This window comes from Microcaecilia unicolor, chromosome 1, assembly GCF_901765095.1.
Source record: "Microcaecilia unicolor chromosome 1, aMicUni1.1, whole genome shotgun sequence".
NCBI classification, from domain to species: domain Eukaryota; kingdom Metazoa; phylum Chordata; class Amphibia; order Gymnophiona; family Siphonopidae; genus Microcaecilia; species Microcaecilia unicolor.
The window spans coordinates 373904903-373921252 of NC_044031.1; the positions used below are offsets into that span (position 1 = coordinate 373904903).

The 16350-nt window shown below is 43.8% G+C and overlaps 1 protein-coding gene across 1 annotated transcript in view; it reads right to left on the minus strand.

The window, feature by feature from the left end:
* Window positions 1–16350, minus strand: part of DNAH5 (dynein axonemal heavy chain 5) — a 925453-nt gene that overhangs the window by 308001 nt on the left and 601102 nt on the right. Inside the window, 3 exon segments of the mRNA XM_030220396.1 lie at window positions 482–713; window positions 913–1180; window positions 5761–5914. Of these exon segments, the coding sequence (XP_030076256.1) occupies window positions 482–713; window positions 913–1180; window positions 5761–5914 (654 nt within the window).

Sequence of the window (16350 nt, forward strand, 5' to 3'; positions counted from 1 at the left end):
AGAATGGGTGCTTAAATATAGGTGTACTGTTATAGATTTATCACCTTTGTGCTATCCATTATTTTCCATCTAAATAACTTTCTTGGATGTGTGAAATTCAATCAAAACATGTGTACATCACATTTGTATGTTTTTGTACTGATCCTTAGACATATGTGTGTATTTATGAGATTCAGTTTTTGATTTTAGATACTGATCAGCCTATCATGGACTTAATTGTATTATCCATTAGTTTTAATGGGTCGGGGTTGTCTGTATATTTCCTATTTGTTTTTTAAATTTTCTACTGTGTATCATTAGCTGTGAGTTATGTAGAACATTTGGATGAAACAGCATATAAGTAATAAATGATATGAAACATTTCCCCAAAGTCATTGTGCACTATTAACTGTACACATCAATGATGGGCCAGAATTGTGCACAAATCCATTTTTTCAGTAGGTGATGGTGTGAGAGTAGTCAATGACTTGTGCCTGTTTACCTGTTTGCCATTGTCTGCACTTCAGTATGCTTTTCTTTGTAGACTGATTTATATCCTTGAATAAAGGATAAGTAGGACTTGGGTGTCACATGAGTAGAACGGCGGTATCTTTGAAAGTAGTCCACACACTTCTCTGCCACTCCATCTTGAAATGAACCCATACATTGTACCACCTCTTTCTTAACGTCTGCCGTGCAGTTAACATCATAAGAAGACAGAAAATGTTCAGATACTATAGAGTGATAAGAAAAATGGAGACAGTCATTAATATGTTATAGCCATGTTGTATATTAAGAAAAATAAATTGTAAATTTTGAAAAATATACTTTGTGGTGAAAGAATTCAGTCATTTTTTTAAACCAAGGTATGGCTCACCTACAAAAAAATCAGTTCAGGTCATCTTTAACTGACTACAGGTCATAAAGACTCACCAGCTACTAATGCATCCTTTGGCCATCGGCTAAACCAGTCCATAGTGCACCCAGAAATAAGAGCTGGAAACTTAAGTGCTCGGTTTCTGAATTTTTCTCCTACAGGTGAGAAGCAGAGCACCACATGAAGGTTTTGCCTGACTCTGGTCATGAAATAGTCATATAGGTTCTCATTGGTTGGTGGTCGCCGGGGATATTCTCTCTTCATAGTGGATATGAGGTCACTGGTGATCTCATCAATTTCATCACGGGCAAACAAATTAGAAACCTGAAAATAAAGATAACAGCAATGAATGTTAAAAAAGATAATCTTTTCTATAACAATTAAGGGATCAGGAATGAAAGTATGTATTCTAGTCCCATCTAATAATTACCTAGACAGGTCCCAATATCTAGTGTCCAATAACAAAAGATTTCAGAAATTTTGGAGCCCTTTTACTCAAGTGTGTAGGCATAATGCACAAATTGGTACATGTTAACTGCTACTGCTCAAATGCAGTAACTGCTTTTGCACTATTTTTATAATATGTGTGTGTTAATTTTCATGTTAAGGGCATTTTGTGTTTGGGGGCGGTAACTAGGTGGGGCAATGGCAGAGAATGGGCATGCAGAGTATATTGCAGTTCACAATCTACACATATCACAATATACTCATATCACCCCTCTCCTCAGGTCACTTCACTGGCTTCCGATCAGATACCGCATTCAATTCAAGCTTCTCCTTCTTACCTACAAATGCACTCAGTCTGCTGCCCCTCACTATCTTTCTACCCTCATCAACCCTTACGTTCCCGCCCGTAACCTCCGTTCACAGGATAAATCCCTCCTCTCAGTACCCTTCTCCACCACCGCCAACTCCAGGCTCCGCTCATTCTGCCTCGCCTCACCCTATGCTTGGAACAACCTTCCTGAGCCCTTACGCCAAGCCCCCTCCCTGCCCGTCTTCAAGTCTTTGCTTAAAGCCCACCTCTTCAATGCTGCGTTCGGCACCTAACCCTTACCATTCAGTGAATCCAGACTGCCCCAATTTGACTGCCCCTATCGGACCGACCGTTCACTTGTCTACTAGATTGTAAGCTCTTTGAGCAGGGACTGTCTCTCTTTGTTAAATTGTACAGCGCTGCGTAACCCTAGTAGCGCTCTAGAAATGTTAAGTAGTAGTAGTAGTACTGTGCACTGACAATTGTACAATTAGCATGGATCACCTTAGCACCTTAGGAAGTGGGAAGAGAATCCATGCTAATTGCAACCAAAGTACTGCAAACTAAAGGACATTTTAATGTGTGTCCACAGGTCATGCTGGGCACACCCCCTAACAGATGCAACATTAAATTTGCACATACAGGATCACGTGATGCTGAGCTAGTAAGCGGGTGTCGCAAAGCTGAGCTCCCAAGCCCCTCGTATACCGTCTAATCCATATGTTACTGCAGTGACCTAATTTTACTCTCTTTTCTTACTGTGTTACTTGTTGGAGTCTCCTGGAACCAGTGAGATGTGGTTTCCCTCAGGATTGTTTTACAAACCTTGTCCAAACTTCTAAGGAAGGAAGGAGCGCAAAGCCACACAGGAAAAAACAAAATGGCGGATGGAGATTATTCAAACCCAAAATTGGTAATCTCTGCATGGGCAGCAGAAATTGCAGCAGAAGTTTCAGTGTTGTTGGAATCTTCCATGGACATTAAGCTCCAAAAAATCTCAGATAAACTAGAAGTGATGAATGGCAACCTGGAAAGCTTATGCTCTGACCTTTCCGTTTATCAATAGCGGCTCTCAGATGCGGAGGATAAATTCCAACAACAAGATAAGCAACAACATGAAATGCAGAGAAAGACTGAACAACTGGAGGCTAAGCTAGAGGATATGGACAACCAATCACAGTGGAGTAATCTCCGACTGGTCGGGCTCCCGGAGGCCATTACAGATTCTGACCTATGGGTGTTCTTAGAAGTCTGGCTTCCTAAGGCCTTAAAACTGCAATCTGAAGCGGGTCCTATGCACATTGAACACGCTCACCGCCCGGGACTGGTCAGGCCTAAGGACTCCTGTCCTAAAATTGTTATCTTTAAACTGTTTAATTTTGTGCATAAACAAGATATACTACAAGCCCTGAGACTGGTTGGATCTTTGCATTACGAAAATCACCGAATTCTTTATTTCCAGGACTTTTCAGCTGCCGTCTCCATGCAACGCATGTTTAGTGACACATGTAAGCTGCTTTATTCAAAGAAGATACAATCTGCATTGATTTATCCAGCCCGTTTGTGAGTCCAACATGTAGGCACGACACACTTCTTCACATCGGCCAAGGAGGCCTTACAATTTGCTAAGCAACTGGAGCCCTCATCGACGCCACCATGAACTACACTTCAAGGCCTATTGTGTGGGCTACGTGTGACAGATGTCAATCATTGTGACGATGTATCCTAAAGCAAATTTTTAGATTTTTTTTCTGATGGAATACGTTCGGACTCTCTTCTTGGAATACTTGGTTAAATGATTATTTTGTTTAATCTGTATTATCACTGTACTACTGTATGGTTGTAATGGATAGAAAGATGCAGCCTATTAGTTTTTGAGGGGGAACGCTGTTGGCTATTTTTCTTTTTAACTAAGGACGCTACTATTCATTTAGCAAAAGGGCATGTAAAAACTTTTCAATGACTGTAATGCATGTTTATGGACACTCCAATGGGAGATTATCTTCCATATCATTGAGGCAGGTGGGGAGAGGACCTCTGTGTGATCTGGTCCTGGAAGAGGGCATTCTCTTTGTTTGTGGAGGTAGGGCTGGCAGGAAAGGGGAGGAGAGGGGGAAATTAAGAGTAGGAAGCTTGGTATGATTGAGAGTTCTCTGTTGTGTTTTTTTTTTCTAGAGACTGTGCTACATTCTCAGTTGCCTGGAGATCACTGAGGAATCTCTGGGAGTCTGTTCTTCTTTTTGGTCTGGGGGAGCACTCATGGGCTGGGGGATGTTCCTTTACGTCTTTGCACTATGTAATCTTTGCTATTGTGATGGTAGCTGTTTGGCACCTTGGGATCACTTAGGTTTGTCTCCTGGAATTTGGGGGGAGTCTTAGGGCCAGCGGAATGCAGTAAGCAGGGTATGTATGGCAGGGGGGTGCCAACACTCGAGGGATGCCAGATACTGCCATGCTTACCCTGCGCTACACTACAGCCCTCCCAAGAAGACCTACCTGGATCCTTGAAGGCCACCCTGGTGGTGTAGTGGCCTCTGCGGCTGCGGGGGCAGTAAAGAATCCCACCCTTTCCTGCCCTCTGCCACTCCTTCATCTCCCTTTGGTCTTCTGTGCCGCAGGCAGCACCACAATATTTTAAAAATGGCTGCCAAACTTAGAGGACTGCTGGGCAGAAGCCTGTGCCTGGATAAGAACTGCTTCAGACAAAATTTTAATATCTTTAATATTTTCCAATGCCAAAGTTTGTAAAGAGGAATGCATGTTGAATTCAAGGTTCCACGGTGACTCCAATGTTACAACAGTTTGTTTAACCTGCGATGAAGTAGCAGGAGTAGGTAAACTTGTGATCTGGGAAAGATTACTCACAGATTTTAAAGACAATATACGAGTAGCAGATTGCAGCAACTCTTGACCAGAGTCCAAGTTTCCAGGTACTAAGGACTGTACACCCAGTTCGTCAGCCACAAGGGAACCGGAGACAGGACCATCCAAAGTTCAACTACTTCCTGGTTGCAGGGGTGGGGGCGCTGCCCACTCAACAGGGCTCAAGGAAGCCCCATCTCTGCTGTTGAACGACGGCAACACACAGGCACCGACAGAAGGGAAAGAAGTTTACACAGGACCCCCTGAAACACTGAATCTGTCCAACGTCGCTTGCTTAGTGCTGGAGCAGTAACAGGAATCAAGGGAAACTCTCGCACCTTCCCTCTACCGTTGCCCATCTCTAAAGTGAGCAGGGAGACATTCTGAGACCAGCAAAGCAGTCCAGAGATAGAGATACTGCGGGTATGACCAGCCATTATGTTGCCATCTTGGATCAGCTGTGGCTGTCTTGTGACTTGAAAGAAAACAGCTGTGGCTGTCGGGCCTGCACCTCTCCATGGCTTTAGCTTGTCCTGTGCCTGCGAAGGGTTGGGGGCAAGAGGAGAGGGCAGGAAGGGAGTTTTTATGGTACTTTTCTTCCAGCTGATGCATAATTTCTGAGTGAAAACTGAGGGAGTGGTATGAAAGAGAGAGAGAGAGAGAAAGAAAAGAGACTGGGTGAAAGTTGAGGAGCTGGGGTGGGTATGAGAGAAAGAGAGTGGGGACCTAGGCTTTGGTGATATGTATGTGTTGAGAGGGGGAGGGATGAGAGAAGAGAGCATGATGAGGCCTCAGCCAGTGGCTCTTAAGATTTTGGGCTGGCGCTTACATTCAACAAAAATTTGTTGAGGCCAGAATTACAAAAATAAAGTTCTGTAAAATATAAATGCAGAAATGTTTCTTTCAATATTATGTTAATATGGTTATTTTGATGTGACCTTTACTTGCCAAATCATGTAAACTTCAGTCTGTAAATACTGTACATTGTTAATAGATGTTAAGTTTACATGATTTGGCATGTGAATTGGCTCCTGGCCAAAAAAGATTTTGGCCCCCTTTTACAAAGCCACGCGGCCAATGCCAAGATGGCCCATTCAAAGTCAATGGGCTGTGTCGGCATTACGGCACTGATAGCTACTAGCGCGGCTTTGAAAAGGGGAGGTTTGTGCCCTTGCACTAATTGGCAAGGGGAAGAACCACCTATGGGATACCTCCACTCATCTCTGCTCTGCTTTTAATGCAAAACAAACATCTCTTTCTAAAACATAAAGCAGCTATGCTGTACCTCTCCAGATGATAGGACATTATTCATGTATTCTAAGAAAGATTCATCTTTGATCTCATTGTCTGTAAAAATGAAGGTGATGCCTTTGCCTTGCTGTCCTGCTGTTCTATACGAAATCTTCAAGTCTTCCATCAAGTTAGAAGTGTTGTAGGATCTGTAGATACACAGCAGCGGAATTACGATGACATTTGACATTTACATTCTCTTATTTTTCATAGGCTATAAAATATGCAGAAAAGAGAGTGATATTTGGAACACATAAGTAATGGCTTTATTAGAGCTCAAGGCACAGTATGCTGACAGAATGTGCAAGAAAATCAGGACTGAACAATGCATAGGGGCAGGGAAAAATTTCACATTTGCAAAAGAAAGGAATAGTATAATCATGAAAGCAAAGGAGCAAAAAATCTGTATTCAAATCTAGAGAGAAAGTAATCTAAATAAAACTTCTCACCAAAAATGAAATTTAAAATTGCATTTCTTCTTATAAAGTAAATAAGATTCTTGCATGTTTACTGAATTCCTAATCTATATTAAAATAAGTACCCACAGTACTACACCTAGAAAATACAAAGCAAGGGGTAAGATATTTACAAAGACAATTTTATGTGTAAAAAACAGCATTTTACTCTCAGATATAGCCCTTCCATCCCACAGTGGGCAAAGTTCCCATGCTGTTCATAGGGTGTGTACTTTTATTTGTGACAAAAAAGGCATGAAGTTAAGTCAGAGGAAGAAGAGGGACAGTATGGGCAGCCATTTTATTTGAGAGGGCTAGGTGTACTTTCTTGCAGTTACTTAAGCATCTGTTCCAAAGCAGATGCTAAGTGCATAGCTACAAAGTACCTGCTTTCCTGTGGCTGCACAGATTTTCATATGCACAATTTACAGGGAGTATTCCCTTGAAATCTGCTTACAGACCCACAAGTACAAGCACCATCCTGTCTGTGCATTTATTCTGCTTTACACTGCTAAGGAACCATTCCAGCTGCCGAGGGCTGGATTAATATTATATTGGACCGTAAGCAAACATATGGTTGTGGGCCTTCCTACCATGGACCTTGCCCCCTAATTTACTTCTCTCCAGCACTCTCACTGTTCAGACACATGCGTGCGTGCTGTCATAAACTACTCCCAATCATCTGACCTTCAGGAAAGCACTCAAGACCACCTTATTTGGAATAGCTTAAGCTAAAGTCCCGCCGTTGCATCCCTACTGTTGTACTGTACCTATCTTAATGACATCCTCCACTTTCTTACCCCTTTCTCTTCTCTGTAATTACTTACTGATCACTCCTACTTCCATGTACTTGATTGTTTATGCCAAATTAATGTATGCCATTTCAGCCCTTTACTGTTGTAAGCCACATTGGGCCTGCCCGCAGGTGGGAAAATGTGGGATATGTAAATAATTGTCACAAATTGAATGCAGTGAAAAACAGGTTCAGGCTTCCTAAAGCAAACTGGGCCTGTAAAATCATAGCGTCTCTCAGTCCTGATACTTCACTGAAGAAATGTGACAGCCTGATTAAGCTTGGCAGAGTTACAAAGTTGGCAAGGGTTGTGTACAGCTGGACATAGACATGCGGAGAAACTATAAGAAATAATTGGGCAAAGATAAGGCCAGGTGCAGAAAAGTTAAATCTAAAGATGAGCGAAGCTTGGAGAGATAAGAAAGTTGAAACTTGGTCCTAATTGGATGAGAGATAAGCAAACTTGCTAAGGTTGAAACTTGGTCCTAATTGGATGAAAGATAAGCAAACTCTCTGGTCATAATTGGATGTATGTGCCAATTATGATGAAAGTGCAGGTGGGAAAGTAAAATGTTCATAGGGATCTATGGGACCAAAAAAGGTATAAAAGGTCTGCTAACTAAGCAGTGCCTCAGAGAAGAAGCCAGTAACCTTTGAAGACACATGTCATCTGTCGAGAAGTGTTGTTCCACCATGTGAATACCTGATTGCCTGTACTGCCCTTGGGTAAGATGCTTATGCTAATAAACTATCTTATTATTTCTATTGAATACTGGGTTTCTTTCTAATTACTGAATTTGCTACTGCCCAGACTGTGTAAAACTGTCATGAGCAGATACAAGGTTGGGGTAATTAAGTATTTAGAGGGAGCCTGCAATCCTTTTCAGGATAGTAGAAAGCCCATGGCTTCTGCTGCCCAAACAGAGGTGGCAGACCTAATTTTATTCAAATATAAATGCCATAAATAAATAAATATATTTATTTATTTATTTGTTAAGATTTATCACCTTATTGGAGAACACACACACACACACACACACACACACACACACACACAGAGTTTACAGCTATCCTCTCTCAGGAGATATTTCACTGGTGCTGAAAAAAACAAAACAAAATTACATTTTAGGCTTTAAAGGGCACATACGCAATGGCAAATGTTGAATTAAAAAAAAAAATCTACTTGTTTTACAATTATTTCTCCGTCTGTTCTTCCCTGTGTGAGGTTAGTCAGGCTGACAAGTGGCCCCCCTTTCTCTATCCACCATGCACTCCCCCTCCCTTTTCAGCTGTCTGGTTGAAAGAACTGTTTTTAGAGATCAGAGCCTCAGGTAATGGTGTGTGTATAGCCACCCCTCCCTAACCACTCTTTCAGCAGACAATTCAGAAAAAGCAGAGCTGTGTGATTACAGTTTTTTTAAGATAGAGAGAAAACCCAAGAGCCATACATTTACAGTGTTACGTGGAGGGGCATAATCCCCCGTAAAGGGGTGGGGCAACCCGTATTATCGAAACAAAGATGGGCGTCCATCTTTCGTTTCAATAATACGGTCGGGGACGCCCAAATCATGAAATTTAGGTAGACCTTAGAGATGGTCGTCCTTAGGTCATTTTTGAGGGTCATCCCCGGTTTTCGGCGATAACGGAAACCCAGGACACCTATCTCAAAAACGACCAAATCCAACTCATTTGGTCATGGGAGGAGCCAGCATTCGTACTGCACTGGTCCCCCTCACATGCCAGGACACCAACCGGACACCCTAGGGGGCACTGCAGTGGACTTCACAAATTGCTCCCAGGTGCATAGCTCCCTTACCTTGGGTGCTGAGCCCTCCACTCCCCCCCCAAAAAAAACCCCACTCCCCACAACTGTACACCACTACCATAGCCCTAAGGGGTGAAGGGGGGCACCTACATGTGGGTACAGAGGGTTTCGGGTGGGTTTGGAGGGCTCACATTTACCACCACAAGTATAACAGGTAGGAGGGGATGGGCCTGGGTCCGCCTGCCTGAAGTGCACTGCACCCACTAAAAACTGCTCCAGGGACCTGCATACTGCTGTGATGGAGCTGGGTATGACATTTGAGGCTGGCATACAGGCTGGCAAAAAAAGGTTTTTATTTTTTTAATGTGGGACGGGGTTGGTCACCACTGGGGGAGTATGGGGAGGGCATCCCCCATCCCTCTGGTGGTCAGTTGGGGCACCTTTTTGAGGCTTGGTCGTGAAAATAAAAGGACCAAGTAAACCCGGCGAAATACTGATTAATGCCGCTTTTTTTTTCCATTATCCGCAAAAGCCGGCCATCTGGTAGCCATGCCCATGCCCGCCCATGTCCCGCCTTCGCTACACCACCGACACGCCCCTTCAACTTTTGCCGGCGCGTCAACGGGAAAGTGGCGATGGTGTCAAAAAAGCCGCTTTCGATTATACCGATTTCGCCGCTTTTGAGAGATCGCCGGCCATCTCCCAATTTATGTCGGAAGATCGCCGATGATCACTTTCGAAAATAAGCCTGATAGTAACATAGTAGATGACGGCATGGTATGGTCCATCCAGCCTGCCCAACAAGTTAAACTCATATGTGCTACTTTATATGTATACCTGACCTTAATTTGAATCTGCCATTTTCAGGACACAGATTGTAGAAGTATGCCTGGCACTAGCCCCGCCTCCCAACCACCAGTGCTGCCACCCAATCTCTGCTAAGCTTCTCAGGATCCATTCTTTCTGAACAGGATTCCATACGTTTACTGTTTTTTTTTTTTTTTTAAATCATTACAGCACAAGTCATGCAAACCACAGGCGCTCCTTTGGCAAAGAAGATTACCCCCATCCTCTCCATCCCAGGAACCAGAATGGGAACTAAGTCACGTGAATAAAATGAATAGCAGCTTCCCTTTAAACAAGGATTTTAACCTAAGATCCATGCGTAAAATACAAACGGGCACAAATGTTAACACCTATAGTTAAGTAAAACACATGCAAAGAAGTTTTTTTGAGTAACATGGAGGGGCATTTTCGAACGGGGACGCCCATCTGTAAGGGCACCCATCTCTGAGGGTGTCCCTGTGAAGGGGCGGGGCACCCTGTATTATTGAAACAAGATGGGCCTCCATCTTTTGTTTCGATAGTACGGTCGGGGACGCCCAAATCTCAACATTTAGGTCGACCTTAGAGATGGTCGACCTAAATGTTGAGATGGTCGACCTTAGAGATGGGCGACCTCGGTTTTCGCCGATAATGGATACGAAGGACTCCCATCTCAAAAACGACCAAATCCAAGCCCTTTGGTCATAAGAGGAGCCAGAATTCGTAGTGCACTGGTCCCCCTCACATGCCAGGCCACCAACCGGGCACCCTAGGGGGCACTGCAGTGGACTTCAGAAATTGCTCCTAGGTGCATAGCTCCCTTACCTTAGGTGCTGAGCCCTCCAAATCCCCCCAAAACCTACTCCCCACAACTGTACACCACTACCATAGCCCTAAGTGGTGAAGGGGACACCTACATGTGGGTACAGTGGGTTTCGAGTGGGTTTTGAAGAGCTCACATTTACCACCACAAGTGTAACAGGTAGGGGGGATGGGCCTGGGTCTGCCTGCCTGAAGTGCACTGCACCCATTAAAAACTGCTCCAGAGACCTGAATACTGCTGTGATAGAGCTGGGTATGACATTTGAGGCTGGAAAAAATGTTTTTAATGGGTTTTTTTGGGTGGGAGGGGGTTGGTGACCACTGGGAGAGTAAGGGGAGGTGTCCCTATGGGCGCCACCATCTTGGATTTCTGCAACCACTGTTCACCACCAACTTGAAAAGGGACATGGTCAGGGCAGAGTTATGATGTCATTTCCTGTAACATCACAGAAAAGGTGGGTTTAGAGGTGAGGACATGACATCACATCCGGTGATGTCATCAAAAGGGGTGGGGAGTGGGCATGATGTGGGTGGAGATTGGGCTGGGCTAACTCAGATCCTCTGCTTTGATTGGCTGACAACCCGTAAGTAGGCATGGCACCTATCAAAATCTATTAAAGAGCATTAACAGTTGACAAATGCTAGTGACACCTACTACTAGCATATGTGGGCCTCAGCTGAACATTGCCAGTGACTACATAAGCCCCAGCTCCTCCCCAGTGCCACCCCACAGCTCACCCTTGACCAACCCACTTTGTTTGGGCCAATCAGAGGCGATATTCAGCAAAACTCCCCACTTTAGTGCCACTGAATATCAGCAGTTGGGTGGCAACAGATGATTTAAGCGGACAGTAGAGGCTCCTGTGCACTTAAATCACTTTGAATATTGGGCCCAGTAAGAATATTTGTAAAACAGTAAGTAAAATAACATCTAATCAATTGGTAAAAAATCTGACCAAATCCTGTCAGCAGGAATTTCTAACTGATCACTAATAACATTATATTGACCAAACAGTTGTCACGATCCCAGGCTTTAACAAACAGTCACGAACTCTGGAACAACGTGAGCCCTTGGCCTACTGTCATCGAGCGGCAGCAGGAGAAAAACCCCCAAGCAGGACTGGACAAGATTTAGGATACACTTGGCTTGGCTAGAATTGGATTCAGGAAAGGACTTGGCTTGGCTTGGCTGGAACCAAATGCTGGAATGGACTTGGCTTGGCTGGACTGGATCCAAATGCTGGAATGGACTTTGCTTGGCTGGACTGGATTCAAGATACTCAAGCAGGATTCAGGATTTTCAAACAAGCTTGGCAGAAACAGGATTCAGGATACTCAAGCAGGATTCAGGATTTTCAAACAAGCTTGGCAGGAACAGAAGCTGAAAGCAAACAGGGCAGAGACAAGCAGGAAGGGGACTGGAGCTGAAGACAACCAGGGCAGATACAAGCAGGATACAAAGCTGACCCACACAGACAAACAACAGAACTAAGGCCGAAGCTAAGGTAGAGGGGACTAGAACAAGCAAGGCAGACTAGGCAGGACACAAAACTAACAAACAAAGAAGAACAGAAACAGAAGTACACACAGGCACCCTAAACAGAGTGCCCACAGGCACACAGGCTATGAACAAAGCAACAAGAAATCAAGGCAGAAATGCCCAGAAGCACACAGACTATGAACAAGGCAGAAGTGCTTCACTGCACACAGACTAACCTGGAGACCTTTGCCATTGCAAAGGCCCTGAATGAAAGTGGACCACTTCCTTATAAAGGCCCTCACTAATGATGTCACAACTACAGGACAGAGGCCAGAAATACACAACACCAAAGAAAGGCATGAAACACATAGGAAGTGAAAAACACTACAGGATAGAGGCTGGAAATACAGTGAACAACAAAGCGAGGCTTGGAACACACAGGAAGTGGGAAAGAACAGACAAGGAGCCAGCTCAGAAGCTGACCATCTGGAAACAAGGTAAGTCAAAGAAGGGTCATGGCCACAATCATGACAGCAGTCAGTTCTTTCAAATAATGCTCTGGTTTTGCTAACTTTAGTTTGAAAATAAATTGCCAATTGAGTGGCTGATAGATTATCATCTATACCCAACTGAGAATATTGAGTAGTGTTAGTAAGACTATCAACTAATTTAAAAAGAATTTTGGTGTTAGAAACACCTAAACCTATATTTTTTGAATAATAGGATCTCCTTTTAATTATAAAGCTTCCTCATATTTCTCTACAGCTAATCTGCATTCCTTTTTCACTTCTATATCTGAACTCTTTAACCATTTACGTTCCAGTCTTCCACCCAACAATTCTTCATCAAACCATTCATTGCTCCGATGATGAATTTTATTTTTCAATTGTCAGGAGCAATTTCATTCAAAATTGACTCACTAACCTCCAACCATTTTTAGCAAAATCAAAAATGTCAAATTCATTCCAATTCTTATAAATTTTTTCCAAAAGAGATTATTATCAATTTTACCCCTAGTGTAATATTTCAGCTTTCTGATTCCTATGCTTTAATTGGACCCAATTAACTGTTCAATTAAGCAAAAAATGGTCAGACCACAAAACATTTGACCACAGAATATCTAATATCTTAACAATTTCAGTTACTAGATCATCTCTGGTATATCCAATCAAATCTAACCGATGCCCTTTTATATGAGTGGGATAAGAATGAGAGAGATAGTAATTCAATGCAGCTAAAACAAAAGATTGAAAATTTTCAGCAGTAGATCAAAGTGAGTTGCATTTCAGTAGAATAGGTAATGTCTCACTTCCTCTCCTTTGATATGAAGAACCTTATTGGATAAGTTAGCTCAATAGTCCTCCCTGGTAGAATTGCAGCAGGCAATTCTTTTCTATATAAAATGCTCACGGTTGTTGGCTGAATATTTTCCCCCTACATGTGTACTTTGAAACTTTAATCAAGATGTGTGCAAACTGCACCCCTAAATATATCTAGATGTAAGTCAGTCACATAAAAGTACATGCTTTCTTGTCAATCTATGGGATAATTTTATAACAGGCTTTTTATGCATGTAAAGCAGGGTTTCACGCATAAACAATCAGGGCCGTGCCAACACGGTAAGGGGGGTAAGCACCGCAGGGGGCGCCTGCCTTCAAGGACGCTGCTGTGGTGCTGCCCTGCCATACCGCTTGGGGGTTTAATTACCTCGGCCGCAGCGTTCGCAACTTCGTATCATTTCAAAACTCTGCCGGGTGGCGTAGCAAGGGCAGGGCAGTGGGGCGGTCCACCCCGGGTGTCAGCAGCCAGGTTGAGGGGGGTGCTCCGCTCCCACTGGTCCGCCTCCCTCCTACCTTTAAAAAACATTTTGTGAAGCCGAGTTGCAGGCAGCGCCTCGCGTCTGCCCCTGCTTGTAAAACAAGTAAATCTCTTCTCCTCGACATCGTCGGGCCTCACTGTGTCCCGCCCTCCTCTGAGGTAACTTCCTATTTCCGCGAGGACGGGACATAGTGAGGCCCGACGATGATGAGAAGAGATTTACTTGTTTTACAAGCAGGGCAGACACGAGGCGCTGCCTGCAATTCGGCTTCACAAAATGTTTTTAAAGGTATGGGAGGGGGTTCTCAGATGGGAGAGGGGTGTTGTGGGGTTCTCAGATGGGGAGGGGAAGGGGGTCTCAGATGGGAGAAGGGGGGATTTTCAGATGGGAGAGGGGTGTTGTGGAGGTTCTCAGATGGGGAGGGGGTTTTCAGATGGGAGCAGGGGCCTGGGGTGGGGAGGGGGTTCTCAGATGGAAGAAGGGGGGATTCTCAGATGGGAGAAGGGGTGGGGTGGGGGTTCTCAGGTGGGAGAAGGGGTGGGCAGGAGGCTCTCAAATGGGAGAAGGGGGCTGGAACTGGGGTCTGAGAAGGGGTCATGAGGGAAAATGGGGCATGCCTGGGTCAGGTGGGAGAATGGGTTGGGCTGAAAAGGGGGGCCCTAATGCAAGGCATGTGGATGAAGGGGGCTGGAACTGGGGGCTGAAAAGGAGGGAAGGTGGGATAAGGGGGCTAGTACTGGGACTGGGGGCTGAAAAGGGGCAGAGGCTGAAACTGTGGGGACTGGGGGCTGAAAAGGGGACAGGGAGAAGTGGCTGGGGGCTGAAGCTCGGGACTGATGGGAGAAAAGGGCTGGGGCTGAAACTGGGGACTGGTGGGATAGTGGGGCTGGAACTGGGGGATGAAAAAAGGGGCAGAGAAAGGGGACAGATCCTGGATGGATGGGAGAGGGGGGGCAAATGGTGGATTGAAGGGGCAGAGAGAAAGGGTAGACAGTGAATGGAAGGGGGAGAGAGAGAGGGCAGACGGGGCAGATTGTGGATGGAAGGGGCAGAGATAGAGGGCAGATGTAGATGGAAAGCGCAGGGAGAGAGGGCAGACATTGGATGGAGGGAACAGCAGAGAGGGCAGACACTGGATGGCAGAGAGAGAACAAAGAGATGCTGGATGGAAGGAAGACAGTGAAAAGAAGATGAGGAAAGCAGAAACCAGAGACAACAAACCGTAAATAAAATATATATTTTTATTTTTTTGCTTTAGGATAAAGTAGTATTGTAGGTGTGTTAATAAATGTTTATAATAGAACATGTAAACAAGGTAATATTTTTATTGGACTAATTTTAATACATTTTGGTTAAGTTTCAGAGAACAAAAACCCCTTCCTCAGGTCAGGATAGGATACTGTAACAGCACTATACTGTATTGACCTGAGGAAGGATGTTTTGGCCTCTGAAAGCTAAATGTATTAGCCCAATAAAATGGTATTATTTTATTTTCTATATTTGTTTTATTTCTATTTGTTAATTTGTAAAGTGGTGATTGGTACTTGTTAGTTTTTCCAAAATTTACATCTGCTGTCTTTATATTTTGCACAGCACTAGGGGACATTTTCTTTTTCTGTGGTGTTGCATTGTATGCAGAGTCTGGCATCTTGGGGGTTCAGTTCAATTTTTGTCTAAATAGAAAGTTTATTATTACTTATTCTATAGTGGATTAGGGTGTATCTGTGTTTGTGAAAAAGACATGGCTTTCAGTTGGCATTGACTGTGCAGGATCGACGATCTGTATTATTCTGCCTGGTTTCGTTTTACAGTAGGTGAATTGATGTTCTAGTGCTCACTGTAGTGTTTAAGATGCTTTCCTTTTCCTTGTGTGACTCGTAGAAATTACTGCTTATGGTATGGTAGAATTGCTCTATAGGTCCTGAGTGTTTTGTATTTTCGGCATGCCTACTACTAGATTTTGGAGGGGAGTGTTAAAAACCTGCACATGGATAGAGAAAATAGGCAGAAGCTGGATCCACTGGACAGTCAAGTCTGCAGAGGACCCAGCTTTTACTTACGGATGTAAGGCAAGAAATGAAGAAGAAAGAAGGAAAGTACAGAAATAAATGGAAAGGAAGACCTGGAAATGGAGTTAAGAGGACAGATAGCAGCAGAATTTGTGTCATTTATTATTTATTTATTGCATTTGTATTTGCAGGCTCAATGTGGCTTACATAGTTTTGTTAATATTGTCATTACAGGATAACAGGTACTGGGCCAGGATGGTCAGAAAAACAAAGTCACCAGACAACAAAGGTAGAAAAAAATCATTTTATTTTCATTATAGTGTTTGGAATATGTCCACTTTGATAATCAGGTGCTCACCGTTAAAAGTTTATATTTATTTACTTATTTATGGTATTTTATGCTAGATGGGGGGGGGGGGGCAACTGATAGTCTGCAAGGGGGGCACCAGAGACCCTAGGCACGGCCCTGTAAACAATGTTTATATAATTACCTACGACATTGTCTGTGGGTTCAAACTTGCTGTTACAATGTCTCAGGTTTAGACTTCTTATTTTGTTATATTACAATCTAAAAAGTATAATTCAAACTTCTAATGGTACTTGCTACTGAACATTGA